Consider the following 20940-nt stretch of genomic DNA (forward strand, 5'->3'; position numbering starts at 1 on the left):
TGATCGACAGTGTCCAGATCTTTGGTGTTTATCAAGGGAACAAGGGGTTTCTGGTCAGTTATGAGTTTGAAACAATGCATGCCACTCAGGTATTTACCAAAGTGTTACATGCCCAGATACTTTTTTTTAAATCTGCGCATAGCACATCTTAGCACTTGTGAGTTTTGTTGAGCAGTAAGTAGTGGTTTTCCAACTGGTCCCCCGATGGTTGCCAGGTGAGGTATGTACTTCCCAACGTAGTTTATCATTCCAAGTGCTTGTTTCAACTCTTTGATGTTTGTTGGGGCTGGTAGGTCTGTTATTGCCTTGACCTTTTCTGGATCTGGCTGTACACCTGTCTCATTCACCATGTGTCCCAGAAAGTGTAGCTGCTCTTGTCTGAAGCGACATTTCTCTTTGTTCAACTTCAATCCAGCCGGGCAGGGAGGAGAAGACTTTGGCCCCTCTTAGCTTTGCCATCACTTCCTCAATAGTGGGGGCATGTATTGCTCTCTTTTCACTAGCTTGTTCACTTTTTTCATGTCCACACAGGTGCATACTTTGCCTTTTGAGTTCACTACTGACACCATGGGACCAGTCGGTTGGCTGGGTGACTTTCTCTATCACTCCCAAGCTCCCCATTCTCTGAAGTTCCTCCTTAACTTTAGGAATTATGGGTAATGGCACTCAGTGAGCTGTTGTAACTACATAGGGTTGTGCTCCCTCTTTGAGGCATATTTTGACAGGCTCTGTCTTAAATGTGCCATATTCTCCAAATGCCCTGCTTAGTTCTTCGACTCCTTTCACTAAGCCTAATGCTACAGCTGCCTCTTTCAAGTTATTTAGTGTTGAACCTGCAACTACATACACCTTTGTTTCATGCTGTTTCCCCTTGTGGTTAAATGCTGTGATGAAAAACCCTAGACATTTTAATCCTCCAGCAGCAAGCCCTCATCCCATTCATGGTTTGAGTCAGTGCAGAACTTGTGAGGCATACTTTTCAGATTTTGGTGAAATCTCTCTAATGCACCCTGGTTTTCTGGATGGTACATGCTGGAGGTATGATGTTTAACCTTCAGCTCAGACATGACCTGGGCAAAGATTTTGGAAATTAAGTTGGAGCCTTTGTCACTTTGGATGCTTTTAGGGAGGCCAAATGTGGAGAAATGTGGCACAGGATTTTAAAGAGCGCACAGGGACAGCCTCAGGGTAACATGTAGCAGCACACATCACAGTGAGGATGTACTGGTTACCGGACTTTTTGTTTGGAAGAGGACCAACACAGTCCACAATAACATGCTCAAATGGTTCACTGATAACAGGGATTGGCTTCAGCAGAGCAGAAGGAATCACCTGATTCAGTTTACCGGAGACTTGGCAAGTGTAACATGAACAACAGAATTTCAAGACATTGGACTTAAGTCCAGGTCAGAAGAAAAAATGGAGGACACGATTGTACATTTTCTTACTTCCTAAGTGGCCGAACATGCAATGGTCATGAGCCAAACTCAGGACTCAGGACACAGGGAACATGGGCAATGGGCCCAGCTGGGTCAGAAACCCCAATTATCGGTAGCTGTGGCCTTAGGGCAATTTTGACTTTGCTTGACACAAGACTGGAAATCAGATGCAGGAAGGATGCACACATTTTAACTCCCCACGCTAAAACATCTGAGTGACAGTAAGACTCAGCTGAGAAAGGGAGAATGTCACTGTGAATAAGCAATTGTTTTGTACCAGTATCCCACAGGATTGTGATAGGCACAGGGTCTTTATCTCCCACCAGTGAAACAGAGCCATCCCAAATAAATGGTCTGAAATCAGCTTCAGTTTTGTCTCTTTTGGGTTCTGCCAAAATCATGCTTTGCATCGAGGATGATTTAGTTTTTGGGAATGACAAAAATGAGAGAAGGGAAATGAATAATAAAATAAGTATGCAAGGGAAGAGAATAAAGTTTCAGCCATTGCCTAATTTAGAGAGAGAATCCTTTTAAATAATTATATAATTTTTGTGCTTGTGTGCCTTTCAGTGTTTTAAGGGATTTCAGGTATAGCTTGAATTCATTTAAAAAAAACGATAAAAGTGGGAGATGATTTCAAAGTTTTGTTCTTATGAATAAAGAATTTACAAAGACAGAGGATTACATTGCAACACAGTTCATCACATTTGTTCTTCAACAGTACACCATATATTATATCGTTTATAGAAATACATTCTGGAAAGGATGGGATTTTCTCAGTGATCCATTCATGGACATCATTCCAGAATGCATGGACAAACTGGCATGAGAAAAATACATGATCTGTGGTCTCAACCTCTTTTTCGCAAAATGAGCATAGATTGTCATCAAAATTAAATGGTTTTCTAAGCAGCTCCTTCGAGGGGTTATTATGCAGGCCTACCCACCAGAAGATTCCTTCATTAAACACAGTACAGACTCCCCACACATTGTTTGCTCTAAAGCATAGGAGAAAAGCTTTGTGATCTACAGTCTGGATGTACCGTAAAGACGGAGCGCTGAATAAGTAACAAGATACATGAAGAAGACCAACTTCCAGTTGTGACTTCTGGTATGGAGTAGAGCTATGGCGGTCCCCTTGTCCGCCATCTTCCCTGCAGACGGGTCCTTATCCATGCAAATGAAAAACAGAACAAATTATTAATCTTTAATCGATTTATTGTCATTAAGAATTTTAACCTATTAAAAAATGCATTCAGGGATGTTCATTTATGATATTTTGAAACGGTTTTGTTTGGCAGAGCCATTTCGGAATGAGGATCCCCGTAACACAGGGTAGAGTTAGACACCTATTTGGCTTATTTGGCTATTATTCAGATAAGGCTTAATATTCATTCATTCATTCATTCATTCATTTTCTGTAACCGCTTATTCCGTAAGGGTCACGGACTGCTGGAGCCTGTCCCAGCTGACATTGGGTGAGGATAAGGCTTAATATTTCGAAATATTTAACTGCGACTATTTTGACTGATGTTGTAACATATTTGAGATGTTATAAAGATGCAGATTTTACATTCTCCTCATATTTATTATGGAGGTATTTGCGCAAGAAGTTGTACCAAAGAAATGATTTTTCTTAAGTCTGTAATTATGCTGTGTAGGCGGGATGTGTCCACAGCATGACAATATTTTAAATAGTAGTTTAACCCACATTTGTATCGAACACAAATTGCATTTCAGGGAACTTGGATCTGCCTTATTGCGATTTTGGCAATTCTGATTAAATGTTTGCCCTAATCTCAGCCCTCACTTTGCTAGCGCTAATGGCATTCTATGTTCTGTCAAATAAGCATTTTGTTGCAACTTGAGCCTTTGTATCTTTGTCACCTTGCCAGAGGCATTACGCTGACTTCCCTTTGTCTTTCAGCTTTAGGATGAATTGTTGCTGCCAGTTCAGCATCTTCAGTTATAGCTTTTCAGGAGTAAGGCGTATGTCTTTCAGAGCAGACATGCATAGGCCATTCCTCATGCCTGAAATTTCCTGGTATAGCTCTTAATAATTTGCTATGCAAGCATCTTTACCACAGGGCAAGCACTCGTATCACACTCACTCATACTGGCTAATTCTGTAAATCTAAAGACACTGGTCTTAGACAAAGGCTAATGCTCAATCTTGTCACCAGCATGTGAAATACATTTTGGCAATTGTTTATTGTGGTGAATGGCTGCAAAGAGCTCTTAACACACAAGAGTATGGACAGCGTTAAACTTTGTCGATTTATAAATTGTGTTCAATTTTACTGCTTTCGGGATGTTTTCTTACTGTTAGATTTGACCAGTGGTGGACAAAGTACTCAACGCCAGTACAAAGTACAGATACTCCTGGTCAAATGTTACTCAACTACAAGTGAATGTTGCTCAGTCAAAATTTTACTTGAGTTAAAGTACTAGAGTTCTTGCTTTTAAAAATACTTAAGTATTCAAACGTTCATGTTTTTAAAAATACTTAAGTATTCAAAAGTACAAATTACAAAGTACATTTTCTATTATCAATACATTGCTGTATTGTTTTCATGATGCATTTACAGAAGCTTGTAACTCTCTGAAACCACCTGATGATGCACTGACCTGCTTGTAGAACCACTCTGCTACACAAAGTCTATAGAAACACCTATAAAAACTTCAGCATAGAAATACAATCAAAAACAAAAATGAGAGATAGTCTTTTTTTTTTCATTTTCATGTAACTGTATTAAAATTAGATTGAAGCTAACTGTAAGGAGTTCTCCAAGTCTGTTAAATGACTGAGATTTCTTTCTGGCTTCAGAGGCAGTATATATACATGAATTATGTGGTATTTTTCACCCCGATAAAAACAATCCAACTTTAAAAGCTACTTAAATTAATTAAATTTAAATAATGAATAATTATAATAACATATTGATTTTGTCTTTATCTGCCATCACTATTACCCAGTTTTGTTTGAATAAAAGAGGGAGAGCCTGGATGACATATTTCACACTACATCAGTCCCATTTGAGAGGAGCTACTGTGATTGGTTTCCTTCTGTGAGGAACACAGCATGTGACCAGCTGCATTTTAGAAAAGAAAAACACCAACAGCTGACTTCAAAGCTGTACAAGGTACAACAACCTTCCTAGAAATGTAGTGGAGTCAAAAGTACAATATTTGTCTTTGAAATGTAGTGGAGTGGGACTTCCGGTGGAGCACTCATGGAGTAAAGACGTGCGAATCTCTAGCTCTTGCCACCCGTGCTTTTAAAATCCACCCCGTTACTTAACTGTCCTGAAACCACAGTTGATACTCAATATTACTTTTGTAAAAGAGTATTAGAGCCGTTACCATTGAGGATGCCTCCAAAACCGGTCAAACCGAGCGATAAAGCGGAGGCCGAAGCGGCTGTTAGCAAGGCTGATTTAACAGTGTTGTTAGCAGACCACAGATGTGTTTTGCTCGCCGAGCTCAAAACTTCGTTTAAAGAACTGAACGAGAAGATAGACGGACTTCAGAACACTGTCACCGGCCACCACAGCAGGCTTGAGTCATTAGAGGAAAATGCGGAGACACTTCACCAGTGGCTGGAAAAGGTGGAGACCACCTGTGACTCACTGCAAGCTGTTAACCAGAAGCTACAAGCTAAGCTAGCGGACCTGGAAGGTAGGAGCAGGAGGAGTAATGCTCGGCTGGTCGGCCTTCCTGAGGGGATCGAGGGTCCCCAGCCGACCAAGTTTTTTTCTCAGCTACTAAAAGAAGCTATCGGGGATGACGTTTTCCCTTCTGCTCCAGAGTTGGATCGGGCGCACCGCAGCCTGGCTCCTAAGCCGGGACCCGGCGATAGACCACGACCTGTCCTGCTGTGCTTTCACCGCTTCCAGAACAAAGAGCTGCTGATCCGAGAGGCCAGAAAGAGGGGTACGTTAAAGTATAAAGAGCATTCATTCAGGGTCTACGAGGACTTTTCTCCTGAGGTGGTGAACCAGCGAAAGGAATATAGGACAGTGATGTCATCTCTGTATAAAAGGGGACTGAAGCCCTCCCTTCTCTACCCGGCCAGACTTCGCATCACTCAACCCGACGGCACCCGTATCTGGTTTGGATCAGCTGATGAAGCAGAGAAGTTCATCCAGACCCTTGGGAACTCTCCATAATCAAAGCCACAGGTTCTATTGTTGTTTAGTTTACAAATCACGGACAAGATCATTTGAGATGGTCAGTTTAAAGCACAGCTATTACTACATCATGTTATAAGGCTGTAAATACGGTTTTGTTTTGTAGGCACCAAAAGTTGATAGTTTGAGATACTAATACAGTTAAGTCTTGAATTGTTTTTTTTTGTTTTTTTTAGAAGTGTGTATGTTAATACTTTGTCCATATTTTAACTGCCACAGTTATTGGTATCATTACTAGGTTTATTGTGGATAAGCAATATTCACAAGACTAGTGAGATCTAACGGATGACATATTTGTTTTCATTTACAGACATAGATTTTCATGGAGCCTTTACTTAAAGGGGTGGATCACCCTCCATTTACCATGTAGCAGAGCAGAGGATTTAGTAGGATAGGAGTAGGTAATGGAAGTCCTTCAGTCAGTTAGGGAAGGTGTGTTGTTAGTTTTAACAGCTGGTGTCACCTTAGGGGTTGGGATAAGTTCTTTTTGTTCAGCTGTCACTCATAATCGAGCGGTTGCTCACCCTGTTCATCTAAACGGGTGCTCTAAAATTCTTTGTTATATGTTTGGTAGGTGGTTGCCTGATTGCACCACAGCACACAACATAGTAGCAACATGAATAACAATGTCAATGTGGTCAGTTGGAATGTCAAAGGTCTAAACCATCCAGTTAAGAGGAAAAAAGCTCTTTCACATTTAAAACACTTGAAGGCAGGAATTGCATTTCTTCAGGAAACGCACCTTCGGAGGTCAGATCATTCCCGTTTAAAAGGTGGATGGGTGGGGCAGCTCTTCCATTCCACTTTTCAGGCGAAGGCGAGAGGTGTCGCCATACTGATAAATAAGGACGTAGCTTTTACTCCTACTGACTCCAAAATAGACTCAAATGGTCGTTACATTATAGTTACTGGTCAACTTTACAACACAAAGGTCATACTGGCTAATGTATATGCTCCTAACTTTGATGATGTCCAGTTCTTCTACCGCCTCATTAACTCGCTCCCAGACTTAAATTCACATTGGCTCATAATGGGAGGAGATTTTAATTTCTGTTTGGACCCTGGTTTGGATAGGTCGTCAACCAGAATTGGAAAAGTAGAGTCTAAGTCTGCCTCCTGCTTACAATCTTTTCTCTCAGAGTTTGGTATTTCTGATATTTGGCGCTTCCTTCATCCGAATAGTAGGGAATATTCCTTTTTTTCTCACGTTCACCATACATACAGCAGAATTGACTATTTTTTCACAGATAATAAATTGACTCCCTACATAAAGTCATGTGAATACAAAACTATAATTATATCTGATCACGCACCGCTTGTACTAGCATTAAATTTACCTGGGGCAGGAGTTGGTAGAAGGAACTGGAGATTAACTCTCTCTTATTGGCAGATGAAAATTTTGTGGAATTCATGTCAGAACAAATACCTTCATTCTTAAAAATTAATACGACACCAGACGTCTCAGCTTCAACTGTCTGGGAAGCACTTAAGGCTTATATAAGAGGTCAAATCATATCCTTCATGGCAAACAAGAAGAAAAACGCAGAAACAAATCAATTGGAAATTAGTAAACAAATAGCTGAACTAGATAAGTGCTATGCACTAAATCCATCTCCAGATTTATATAAAAAACGCCTGGGGCTTAAAGCTGAGTATGAACGTGTCTCATCATATTCAATAGAGAATCTTCTAATTAGGAACAAAAGCAACTGGTATGAACATGGTGAAAAGGCCGGGGAAATCTTGGCTAGGCAGCTGAAAGGGGCCAGAGCAAAACAAGTTATCAATTGTGTGACTACTCAAGGAGGCAAAGTTACGACAGACCAACAAGAAATAAATAACACATTTAAAGACTATTATTCCAAACTCTATACATCAAGAAAACCACCCAACCCTAATGCAATGCAAGACTTTTTTAAGGGTCTACAAATTCCATCTCTGTCTCCGGACCAGGTGTCCGGGTTGGATAAACCAATCACACAACAGGAAATAATAGAGGCCATTAAAGTTTTACAACCCCGGAAATCACCAGGTCCGGACGGACTGCCAAGTGAATTTTATGCCACATTTTCAGCACAGCTGGCCCCTGCTCTGTCAGCCATGTTTTCAGATTCACTGAAATCAGGACATCTCCCAAACTCTCTTAATCAGGCTTGCATAACTCTACTGGCAAAAAAGAACAAAGACCCTTTAGACTGCGGATCTTACAGACCAGTCTCCCTCTTAAACGCAGATTATAAAATACTAGCTAAAATTTTAGCTCGTAGACTGGAGAGGGTCCTACCCAGTATTATATCTCCAGATCAGACAGGCTTTGTCAAACAGAGACGCTCCTTCTTTAACATTCGTCGCTTGCTGAACATAATCTATACCCCTAGTCAAGAAGAGTCTGAATGCCTCCTCTCTATGGATGCTGAGAAGGCATTTGATAGGGTAGAATGGCAGTATCTTTTTGAGACTTTAGAGAAATTTGGATTTGGGAAAATATTCATCTCCTGGGTTAAACTCCTATATTCCAGCCCCTCAGCGATGGTCCTGACAAATAACCTATACTCAAAACCCTTCGATTTGCACCGTGGAACCCGCCAGGGATGCCCCCTGAGCCCTCTGCTTTTTGTTCTGGCCATTGAGCCTTTGGCCATGGCTATTAGATCAAACAACTCCATATCAGGAATAACTAGAGGTAATATAGAACATAAGGTATCCCTCTTTGCTGATGACCTCCTCCTTTACACATCTCAAGCTGAACAGGCGATTCCTATAATTCTAGATTTATTACAAAGATTTGGGGAGATATCTGGCTACAAACTGAATTTGAATAAAAGTGAACTGTTCCCATTAAATATGGACATCGCAACATTGGAGAACATCACACTGCCTTTCAGTATAACTGCTGATAGTTTTTCCTACCTTGGGATTATAGTCACAAAACGCTTTACTGACCTCTTTAAACAAAATTTTGGGAAATTGATGACACAAACCAAACAGGATCTGGCTAAATGGTCCCCGCTCCCCATCTCACTCATAGGGAGAGTGAATTCTATAAAAATGACTGTGCTCCCCAAGTATTTGTATTTGTTTCAAAATCTGCCTCTGTTTATCCCAGGTTCCTTCTTCAAACAAATTGACTCAATAATATCATCATATATTTGGAACGGCAAACAGCCTCGTTTGCGTAAGGAATACCTACAAAGAACAAAGAAGGATGGTGGTATGGCCCTCCCAAATTTCAGATATTATTACTGGGCAGCCAATCTGCAAAGCATTTCATACTGGAATTATTACCATTTAGACAATAACTGTCCCACCTGGGTAAGGATGGAGACACATCTCAGTGGCTCTATCTCCTTACCAGCCGTAATCGGGGCGGCAATGCCTTTATCGTTAACCATGTCTAATATCAGCCCTGTAATCAGACACTCTCTGAAAATACTCTCACAATTTAGGAAATTTTTTGATATCCAAGGTATGTGCTTATGCAGCCCAGTGGCGTTTAACCATTTTTTTCAACCATCAATACAAGATATAGCTTTCAACAGGTGGCATAGGGGAGGCCTGAAAAGTTTCAGTGACCTTTATGTGGACAACAAATTTGCCTCTTTTGAACAACTGTCAAAGAAATTTAACATGCCCAGGGCACATTTTATCAGATATTTACAGATTAGGCACTATATTAGAGGGGCCACTCCACAATTCCCTAATAAACCCTCTAACAACATAATTGACTCCATAATGGCTGCCAACCCTACAGAAAAGGGGGCAATCTCATCAATATTAGGCTTATTCTCTAATCTACACTGTTCATCCTTATCTGGCATTAGGAAGGCATGGGAACAAGATTTGCAAACGACAATAGAGAAGGAAACCTGGGATAGGATACTGGAGAAAGTTCACTCCTCCTCCATGTGTGCCAGACACTCCTTGCTCCAGTTTAAAGTTGTACATCGGGCACATCTCGCCAAATTTAAACTAGCTCAAATATACCCAGAAATTGACCCAATATGTGATAGATGTAAGACGGCTAATGCAACATTAATCCACATGTTCTGGCTCTGTTCCCGCTTAGAGGGGTATTGGAAAAACATCTTTGACGCTCTTTCTGTAGTACTTGCAGCTACAATTGTTCCAAACCCCTTTATGGCTTTGTTTGGAATCATTCCTGAGGGAATGCAGTTGCCTCTGGGGGGCCAAAAAGTTGTGGCCTTCACTACCCTTTTAGCACGCCGCCTGATACTTTTGAGGTGGAGGGATTCTGCGCCACCCTCAGTTTCTCAATGGATAAGGGATGTATTGATAAATCTTAAAGTAGAAAAAATCAGATTTACAATGAGGGGTTCAGAAAAGAAATTTATTAGAGTGTGGAGACCCTTTTTGACATTCTTTGACAAACCCTCCACACAGTTACAGCAGTGATAAAAAAAAAAGGAAGGAAGAAAAGGGAGGGAAAAAAAAAAAAAAAGCAGACCTTGGCCCTGGAGAAGCACTTGGTCCTCTGACATTCCAGACCCGATTATAGTGTTTTTACTTAACCCAGTGTCAAACCCTGCACGCCTTTTTACCCCTTTTATTTGTACTCTGAGCGTTTTCTATTGTATTCAATTTATTGTATTATGTATGTCTATATGTATATGTATGAGTATTGATGTGTGTATGTACGAGTGTATGTACTTGTATGTACTTAAGTTTTCTCTCTCTAGACTCACTTTTTAATTTATTTATTTATTTATTTTTTTTCTGTCCTTGTATTATTATCATTACTGTTATTACTTACTTATTTTTTTATGTTTTTTTTTTTTTTTTTTTTTTTTTTAATTAAGTACAATACACTGTGCTGAGGGGTGTGCACTGAAGATGAGGTAGAGCAGGTTTGTTAAGTGAGTGACAGCAGGAGATAGGGGCCTTTTGGGGGGGGGGGGGGGGGGGGGGGGTATGATGTTCTTGTTAAATTTGTAGAACTGTAAAATTCAATAAAAAGAACTTTGAAAGAAATGTAGTGGAGTGAAAGTAATAAGTTTCCAAAAAAACAAATACTCAAGAAAGTACAGATACTCAAAAAATGTACTTAAGTACAGTACTCAAGTAAATGTAGTTCACTACTGTCCACCACTGGATTTGACTAAATTTGATTTGCATTTAATCAACCAGGTGATTAGCCACCAGAAACTTCCATTGCCTTTATTACGACCTTGCTGAACCCTCAGATTCCCCTATGCACTACTGCACATAGTAGTGGCAGATTTCTTGATCAATCCTGCTCTTTACAAGCTTTACCTAGTTGTCATTGCTTGTTCTGTCTGGGGCAACAGATGGACCAAGAACAGATTATGGTGTTTTGTGACAATGTAACAGTAAATAAATAATTAAGGCAGCTCAAAATGCCACTAATACCTCTTGTGACAGTTGACTTGGTCATGTATTGAACAACTTCTTTAAACAAGTTCTGAACTAGAGTAGGTATACTCTCTCATGCTTTAATTTCAGTAGTATTCAGGTGATCTAGACTAAGCACATTCAAACCACTGTAGGATATGTCGTTCGCCGCATTCAAATGCATGAGATCTATTTATCCAAAGTGCAGCCTCTGATTCAGCTTGGGTTTTCTGCTATCTTTCTGCACCAACCTCCTCGACAGTCCTCTGCCTGTAGACTTCTGTGCAGTTGTGCTCTCATTGTATTTCATTTGAATCTGGCCATCTTTATTGCAAAATATTAAGCCATGACAGTGGGAATTTGATTTCTCATTCGATGCCAGCCTCTTCATTCAGTTGCTCCTCAGTGTCATAAAGGTTCTCCCTTCAGGCAATGATAGACTGCTTTTTGCTATTCCACTGGTGCATAGTTGGTGCCCAGCTCAAGTTAAGGTTATTTCTCACTATACTGATATTATGCTGGAAGCAGTTATGTTGATGGTTTCTATGTGTTTCCCAGGTTTGGTAACTACAGTTTCTCTCCTTTAACCCTCACCATGATCTCACCTTCTTTGATTTACTTCAGAAGAGCACTTGCATTCAGTTTCCTCAAACACTTAAGGTCTGATGGATCTTGCCAAGGCATTCAATTATTTGTCTTTGCAAAGACTAACACCACTTTCTTTCCTTTCTCTTCGATGATGAAATTCCTCCATTATCAATCCCTCACTTCCATTGGCATCCCCTTTTCATCGCTGATGGTGGCAAACCCATGACGAGACTATGGTTCTCATCAAGCTGTGTGATCCCTGCCTGAGCTGCGTGGTACCCTGAGTGCTATTCCCTTTCACTCCCTAAGAATTGGCATGACTACATCTTCAGTGCTCCACCTGCTACATCAACCCTGAAGTCCCTGGGCTGCTGGTCATCTTCTGCTTACCTTTTATGCCAGATTCCAAATGACTTTTGACTGCACAAGCTCATGAGTCCTGCTCCCCCTTACCATCAAACCATTGTATTTGCTCAATAATCACAATCACAAACAATCTCTTGCATACCAGGTGGTTGTTGGGTAAGCGTATTCATCCATCTCTGCATTCTTTTAGGGGAATAGCCATACTTAACAGTCTCAAAATTGTCCTGCTGTTACCAATCTTTGTTGTATATCAGGTGGTTTCTGGGTAGTGTATTAATTCTTTGTGCATTTGTTCGACACTTGGCAGGGCTGTAGAATATTCCCCTCATGGTTGCAAGCTGAGTATATTAGCATTCACAGCAGTTTTAGGTAGCATATTCCTTCAGGCTCTGGTGCGTGTTGGGAATGGGCCTCCAGGTGGCTGGTCCTCAGGCCCACACATAGCAGTTTCACTAAGTAGTAAGTGCAAGCTGCTGTGACAACAAGCTAGTGCTTAAAGATCCTTATATTATCAGCGTCTGGCTCCAAATCACACACTTTTGGGGTGTTTCAAGAATCTGCTCATCACTCCCCTTATATCTCTATGGAACTTAACCAGCGGGGAGTGATGATGTCGGAGCCTAGATGCCAAACATAAGTCCTGTTCTGCTGCTGAATAAACATTCTAAAATGTGAGTCGTCTGACTGAACTATATCTTAAGCAATGCATCCATAGTTAAGCGTTTAGAGATGGGAACCATATAATATGTTACTGTATAAAAGAAAAGTCATCATAATTAAAAAAAAAATACCATCATTTTCAGGATATTGCAGTATATCAATTTTAAATAGTTAAATTCTATTACTATTAGCACTTAATTGCAGGTTTGTGATGCTCAGATTTCAATTCATAGGAAGGTCTGATGGGCCAGTTGATAAAAATTAACTTTATGATTAATAGTGGATGGATTGTGGATGGAAGCATCACTCCCCCAGGAGAGAAATGGTTCACATTGCATGCTCGGCACAGGAGCTGCGTGCAATGAAACATCTGTGGCAGCTTCTCATAAATAAATCATAAAGGAATACTCTCAGACTTAAATAAAACACCCACTAAAGAATTCTGAATTCTGAGCAAATAAATGGTTTGGGTGGTGGCGGTTGGATGATTTATGCAAAAATCACCACAAACAACCTTTTTTACTTATGTTTTTAAAAAAAAATTATGATTAAAGTCAGAGAGAGGGCAGTCTGTCTGTCAGTGAGGAACACTTTTTATGTAATATATCTATTTTAGTCAGTCACATGAGGCTGATCATTCTTTAGCATCCAGTTTAATATGAATTACATCATTTTAATTTCCCCTGAAACATTTAACTTAATAAATAATTTTTTAATGTTCAAAATTTACCGTGATCACATTTTGAGTTATTCAATTATGAATTCACAATCAGAACATTAATAAACACAGGTGTAAATAATGAATAATTAATATAAATGCATTCTGCAACTGCTCAGGAGACAACTACAGTATAAATACAACATCTAGGCTGTTCTTCATGTGCAGGTGTTTGTTAAACAGGCTGCTCTGACACTAATGAGAACTGTGAGTCTTTCTTAATATTAACACAGTGCACATGTGCACAGATACAAACTCCATCAGAAGTCTGTACAGCTGTTAAAGCCAACTGACAGTTGATCCAGCTGTAATCAGCTGCTGCCGTCATCACAAACAGATGTGGCTTCATGTGACACTTTGGAGGTTAGGACATCTCATGTTTCTTAAAACAGATTTCCTCATGTCCTGTCTCCTTATTTGGTTTCCATGGGTCCCTCCATGCATCCTCAGTGGGAGGGACTAAGACACAAGGAAATGATGCACATGAGGGATGCACAGATGCAATTTAAGAGTCCTGGGACATACCCAGTCATTCAACAACAACTTGTGGCTCATGAAATGTCAGATGTACCACGAGCCAAAGACTTTGTGCTGCCCTCCTGTGGGTGGTGCTGTGTAAACCAGAAGCATTCAGATAAAAGCTGCTGGGTGCAGGTACTGTGCACTTCAGCCAGATACTTTGGCCAGAAAGCTACTATCTGAGAAGAAAAAGAAGAACGAGAAGGAGAAGACTTTGTGCCCCAGAATGAAAAAATGTGTCCTATCCTATCAGTAACTTAGGATAATGTAGAACATTTTTAATCTACATTACATTGAAAATTATGCATTTTACCCACCAACTATATTGGTGCAATCTGCTGTCCTACAAATATTGAGGCCCCTGAAAATTGATGGGTCTTTACCCCTTATTAGATCAATGAGAACAAAATGGCACATTTTTGACCTGTTTCTAAACCATTTTGTCTATAAAATTAATATGCACTGCTGATGCATCTACTTTCTATCAATTTATTCTGTGGAAAGTGTTGTGTCTGAAATGTCCGACTTAAACATCTTACCAGAGGCGAACAATCGAAATGCCTTTTTGAACCAACTATAAAAAAATGCATATATTATCGGGTTCACAGTAGAATTCAAATAGCCTACCCAGACAAGTGTTTCAAACAATGCTGGTGATATTGAATAACTGATAAAGGGATCAGTGATGTTACAGACAAAAAAAGGAGTCCAAAAAGAAAGAAATGCCCCCATTATGATAGCAAGTGTTTTAGTGGCTTTTGTCTGACTTGTATTTGAAATTCTTGTTGAGCTCATACAGCTTGCATTTTGTATACTGTGCAACTGATTCTGTGCTGCTAAGAATATCTTCAGGTAAACACCAAGCATTATTATTCCTGGAATGTAAAAGGAAAGTACTGATGAGACTGTACTTGATATCCCACTCTGAAACAAAACACATCTTCCTTCACATGCAATGTGGTTATAGTAGAAGTCCTCAATGCCCCAAATATTCAACCTCAAAAAAATCATTCCAAATCCTATAAGAGCTGAGATACTCCAACTGAGCAGAATCATGATGACTACAACATTAAGAGATATTTTTCTTCTGTATAGTAGAGGGTGGCAAACAGCATAGTATCGGTCCAATGATATGAATGACAGATTGAGTATTGATGCAGTACAAAACGTGACATCAAAACTCATGTAGATTTTACAGAAGACCTCACCAAAATACCAGCAAGACTCTACACATCGAATCATACTAGGGAACATGACTAACACCCCTAAAAGGAGGTCGGACACAGCCAGAGAGAGTATAAGGTAATTGGTTGGAGTATGAAGCTGCCTAAAATAGGCAACTGACACAGTGACCAAAAGGTTTCCACACACTGTGAGGATGACTGTGGCCCCTAGAATCATGTAGAGGGTGATGCGTATGGGCAAGGGATAGATGGTCTTCAGACATGAACCATTTCTGGACTCAAAGCAGAGCACTGGCTCCATCTGTTTGGAGGGAGACAAGAATGATAAATTCTGGAATAGAATTAAATGTGCTGATACAGAAACAGCTTTTTCAGTAAATGCTTATTTATTTATGATAAAACGGTTTTACTCAAAAAAACTAAATTGGAATTATTCCAAGATTACTTCACTTTTTTGCCATGTTAGACCATCTCTGTTGATTTGTTTCTGGTTAGCCCAGTAAATGTGCTATATCAAAACAATACTATTAATAATAAGAATCTGGTATTATGCATGTGACCCATTTGTTTTAATTATGCAAAGAAAAGGTAACATGAAGTAGTGTGAGGAGGAAAGAACATAACATCACCATTCATTTGCAATCTGCAAAAAATATGGGGTCTGATGAACCTAATTGTAATGACTGTAGTGAAGAGTGATATTTATCTGTCAGCATTTTACTGTAGAAAATGTAAATCTATAAATAAATAAGAAATAAACCAAAAGCAGTAGTGTGTGCTTGCCAAGGGAACCAATAAACTCAGTATGACATTTAGTCAAGTCTCTAGTTCATTGAAATGTGATGCTGGTCACTGTGGGACTAAGGGAGATAAGGGCAATCTATTTCTTGACCTCCAAACACCTAATATTCTTTGTGAGGGCAAAAGGAAACAAGTCACTGAGCCTCATGCAAGATCCACTCGTATAAACAGATTTGTTCTAAAGTGGTGCATATAAGTGATTTAAGTGAACTTGTGTTTTTTCACTAATGACTGCATATTTCATTTGTCTGAAGACATTTTGAGTTTGAAAACTAAATTATACTTTAGAATTATGTCGACATTATCCTGTTTGACTACATTTCAAATTATAATATAATTGTAAATTTGCATAAAAAGCCCATCATCCATAATTCAATGATGTTTTATTACCTGCTGTCAGGTGTATTGGCCGTATATCTTCACATGCAGATTCATGAAGTCTCTGTCCAGGCAAAGATCCTCACTTATTCTGTCTTCTGTCTCCATGCTGAAATGTGATCATTGATTGCCTCTTACTGTGGCTGTGGTTAGTCTTTTTTTTTTCTCAAGTTATTTTCATATTGAGACATTTAATTTTTTTTTTCACTGACAGTCCAACCCTCTGGTTACACAGCATTAACATTATTTTTCCCGTTTCTTTGCTTTAGCAGGTCTTTTAATCCCACTGCTGATGCTGTTAAAATGACAGATTTTCCTTCATGGATCTCTGAAAGCAGGACATCAACCTAAAGACTCGTAAAGTTCTTTTTTCTCTATGATACCATTTTCATGAATGAACACTTCCTGACATATAGAGCAGGAAGCGCAGCTATATATGGTATTATTGGGGCATTAATTATGCTACTTTACAAGTCTCATGTACATGCATTCAAATACACACAGGTGAATAATTTACACAGTTTTCTGAAGTTACGAGTGTTTGTTGAATCTGATGTGGTGTGTTCGTATGGGCTGTTTGAACGAAAAACAGTAAGAGAAATTTAAGACAAGAGTACTAAAATGTTCTTGCATGAGGCCCATTGTCTTAGCCATTTTCTAGGATAAAACTGTACAACAGTGCTGTAAATCTTACACCAGACATCAGAAGGAATGTGTCCATTCTTACTAAAAATAAAATACTTTGACCAAGGTAGAATGCTTGGCATATTGCCAAGCCTTGTCCATGTGATGTGACTGTACTCCAAACTGTGCTGAAAAATTTTATTTGATAGGGATGATGCAATTTAACACAACTAAAATACACAGCGTATTGATATGTTTCAATGTACAATGAGAGACAATGTACAATGAGAGTTTATGGCTGTTACCAGTTTTCAAATCTTGTCCTTGGATGGGCTTTTACAGTGTGTATCTTGGAACAACTACAAACAGGAAACCTATTTTTTCTGCTTTTCTGCTCAGGAACAAACTGAACTGCTACTTAAAACTTAAACTGAAGATTGCTATAAATGTTCATAACACATCATAAAACTGGTGTCATTATGTGATTATACCAATTCTACTAATGATTCAAGCAGCACTCAACCAACTTAAAATAAACATTTGTAATCAACAGTTTTATAATGCACTTCAAATATGACCATTATGTAGGTCCTCAAAGCATATTCAAACAGTGTTGTGCTCCAGTCCTGCTCTTACCTTCCATAAGTCAGCTGGCCACTGCAGAATTTGTCTCATGTGGGGTCAGTTTCAGCTATATTTGTACTGAGCTCTCTGTCTCTCTGGCCAGTAAAGTCAGAGGTTAAACAATAGACCCACAGGGAGTAAAGGTTGCACATTCTGCCCCAGTAGACAATGTACAGAGGGAGTTGAATATCCCTTAACAAACATAGTATTTAAAGACTGCAGAGATTATAAGTTAGTACAGCCTATGGTTTAAAAAAAAATCAATAAAATTGAATAAAAAAAAAAAAAAAAAGCTAAAACTTTAGTTTGTAGTTTTTGATTTGATTATCTCCTAAGCTTTTGTCTAATTTCTTTACACTCTTCTTCAAACCAATTGTCATCTTTGGGATTCTTAGGTTTATTTTTTGATAATTTCAATTGTGATTTTTGCACAGTCTGCATGAAGATGTGATTGGCATCTTTAACTGCATCATTTATGCCTTTTTATTGTAAATGTAAGTGGTGTCCAGAAAGGTATATAATAGTATTTGAATTTCAGGGGTGCTGATCGCTTTCTGGAACTCTTCCGTGCTGTCTTCGGCCCATCTGTGTTATCTCCTGATATTTAAACAGCTTACTGGGCTGTAGAGGTGTGGTGGTGATTGTCTGTGTTCCTTTGAGAAACACAGTAATTTGGCTGTGATCAGACAGAGGGGTCAGTGGTTTAACTGTAAATGCACTGAGGGAGAAAGAATCTAAATCTGTTACCATATAATCAACTGTGCTGTTGCCAAGAGGTGAGCAAAAAGTATGTCTACCTAACAAGTCTCCTCATAACCTACCATTGACAATGTACAGACCCTGGCTTTGACAAAGTTGCAGGAGGTCTCTGCTATTCTTGTTAACCCCTGAGGTCAGAGTTAGAACGAGGAAGGTTAGTTGTGTTCTGTGGGAAGTTTTGATGAATGAATGTTACCTAGTTCCATATTGTGGTCAGGTAAAGAGCCAGTTCATGCATTTAGATCACCACACAACATGTCTTTTGTAGGTAGGATGATATGTGTTTTAATTTTAATCCTTATGTGTGAGCATTCATATTCTATGGGGGTAATGTAATTTGACTTGATAATAATCCTGCCCAAATTCCTCCCTCTTTTGACAGTAGGGAGTTTGACAGATGACAGAATGATTTCTTTGTAGTCTGGGGGACAGTGAATAACAGAGCCTGGTCGACACTAGGTCTCTTGGAGGAGGATGTTGTCTGCTTTGTGTGATTTCTCTGAATTCAGGAGATTCACTTTTACATCTGAACAGTGAAGAATTGAGACCCTGAATATCCCACATGGAAACAGTAAAAGGTTCATTGTTACTGTTGGCAAATACAAACATAAACAGTTTTAAAGAAGAGATCTCGTGTGTTTAAATTGTAAAATGCTGATTTAGTTTATATTCGCCCGCAGTATTACTTGTGGTTCGCTCTGCTAGCGGTGAACATAAAGATGTTGCTTACTGTCAACCTAATGTCTGTACAGTACCTAACTGTACCGTTACAATAACGCTGTCAGTAGCCAGCTAGACAGTACCTGAACGTCTCATTTATTAAGCTAAGCTTGGTAAACGTTCACTGAACCTCTCTCCCGGCATTATCCGCGGTAAGTAGCCTACATCTAAAATTATTTACACTTCTCGTGTAACTTATTGCCAGAACGGCTCACATATTAAACTCACCAAACATGCATTTAATTTCTTATTTATTTGCCCAAGATCGTGGCGTGCTTCACTTTCCTATGCCTGTGAATATTCTCATTCATCCAGGTCATAGTTATCTTAGGGCATTAAATCAATCGCAACTGGAGTGGTAAAATTGTCTTGGAAGACGTTTCGCCTTTCATCCGAGCAGGATTCATCAGTTCATGCTCATCAGACTAGATAGGACAGCTCTAGTCTGACTAGATAGGACAGCTCTAGTCTGATGAACAGTAGTTGGATTCAAATATTTATCCTCTAAGAGATGAATGAACCTCCAGACCAAGAATGGTTTCACTCCCTATTGTGAGGCCTAATGACAGTCGTTTTGGTTGAGTGGGGTGAAACCTCAGTGAGCCAACAACAGTCGTTGGGGGTGGTCTCACTCGTTAGTGTTCCATTCTGTTCTAACGATGGTTGTTGGAGGCACCTGGAGCCAGGTGTGGCTGGACTGTGTTGTTAGTTTTAGAGGCTAAATTGTTGAATCTTTTGGGAAGGGATGAAAGGACGGCATTGTAGGCTGGGGATAGGTGGTGTCCCAGACCTCCCCCTCTGTTCAGAGATGGCTTCTCAACTTTGACATATATGGCTTCCCTTACTCCTCTTTCAAACCATCTGTCTTCTCTGTCAAGAATATGTCCATTTTTATCCTCAAAAGAGTGTGTTGTCTCTTTGAGGTGCAGGTAGACAGCAGAGTCTTGACCTGAAGAGTTAGCCCGTCTGTGTTGTGCCATGCGCATACTTAGTTTTTGTTTTGTTTCCCCAATATAAAGGCTGGCGCATTCCTCGCCGCATTGGACAGCATACAAAAGATTGTTCTTCTGGGTATGAGGCGTGCGGTCTTTAGGGTGTACCAACCTTTGTCTGAGGGTGTTACCAGGCTTGAAATGCACTGGAATGTTGTGTTTGTTGAAAACCCTTCTGAGTTTCTCAGATAAACCTGAGACATATGGAATGATGATGTTATTCCGTCTGTCCTTCTTTTCTTCCTCCACCAAAATGTCATTTTTCCTCCTGGAATTAGCCGCGATTTTTGCAAAAGACCAGTTGGGATAACCACAGGTTTTTAGGGCCTCCCTCAGGTGTTTGTGCTCTTTTTCTCTGGCCTGTCGGCTGGTGGGAACATTATCAGCTCTGTGTTGTAGAGTTCTGATAACCCCCAGTTTATGTTCCAGTGGATGGTGTGAGTCAAAAAGTAGGTACTGGTCAGTGTGCGTGGGTTTTCTGTACACCCCATTGTGGAGGCTTCTGTTGTCTTCAATGTGAATGTCACAATCCAAGAAGGGCAACCTGTTGTCTTTAACATCCTCCCGAGTGAACTTGATGTGTTCATCCACTGAGTTAATGTGCTCGGTGAAGGCTTGCACTTCTTGACTTTGGATTTTGACCCATGTGTCATCCACATATCTGTACCAATGACTTGGTGCTGTTCCCTCAAAGGAGTTCCCCTTAAATTGAAAATAAGTGGTGTTTAGGCAAAGTTCCAGTAAGCGACAAATCTGATCAGGGTTGAGAGAGGATCTGTCTTGGAGTGTTATGTCGTGTAAGAGCCGTTTTCTCACAGTTTCTACTCCATCCTGAGTTGGAATGCAGGTGACATCAAAGGAAACCATTGTTTCATTGCAGTCCAGTTTCAGGCCTCTGACTTTATCTACAAAGTCCATAGAGTTTTTGATGTGATGTGGGGTTTTGCCCACCAGGGGTGCTAGGATGTTGGCAACATACTTAGCAATGTTGTAAGTCACTGAGTTAAT

The 20940-nt window shown here is 39.8% G+C and overlaps 1 protein-coding gene across 1 annotated transcript; it reads right to left on the minus strand.

Annotated features, from left to right (window-relative positions):
- Positions 1-14339: 14339 nt before the first annotated feature.
- On the minus strand, positions 14340-15383 carry LOC146327332 (trace amine-associated receptor 1-like). Its single transcript, XM_084716302.1, has one exon. The coding sequence runs from the start codon at positions 15333-15335 to the stop codon at positions 14340-14342; it is 996 nt and encodes a 331-aa protein (XP_084572428.1). The 5' UTR covers positions 15336-15383.
- Between the last annotated feature and the right edge of the window lie 5557 nt (positions 15384-20940).

This window comes from Lutjanus erythropterus, chromosome 4 (assembly GCF_056507025.1).
Source record: "Lutjanus erythropterus isolate fLutEry1 chromosome 4, fLutEry1.hap2, whole genome shotgun sequence".
NCBI classification, from domain to species: Eukaryota; Metazoa; Chordata; class Actinopteri; order Lutjaniformes; family Lutjanidae; genus Lutjanus; species Lutjanus erythropterus.

Excerpts from the sequence above, each read along its gene's own strand:
- LOC146327332 (XM_084716302.1), bottom strand. The coding sequence starts at position 15,335 with ATGGAGCCAGTGCTCTGCTTTGAGTCCAGAAATGGTTCATGTCTGAAG.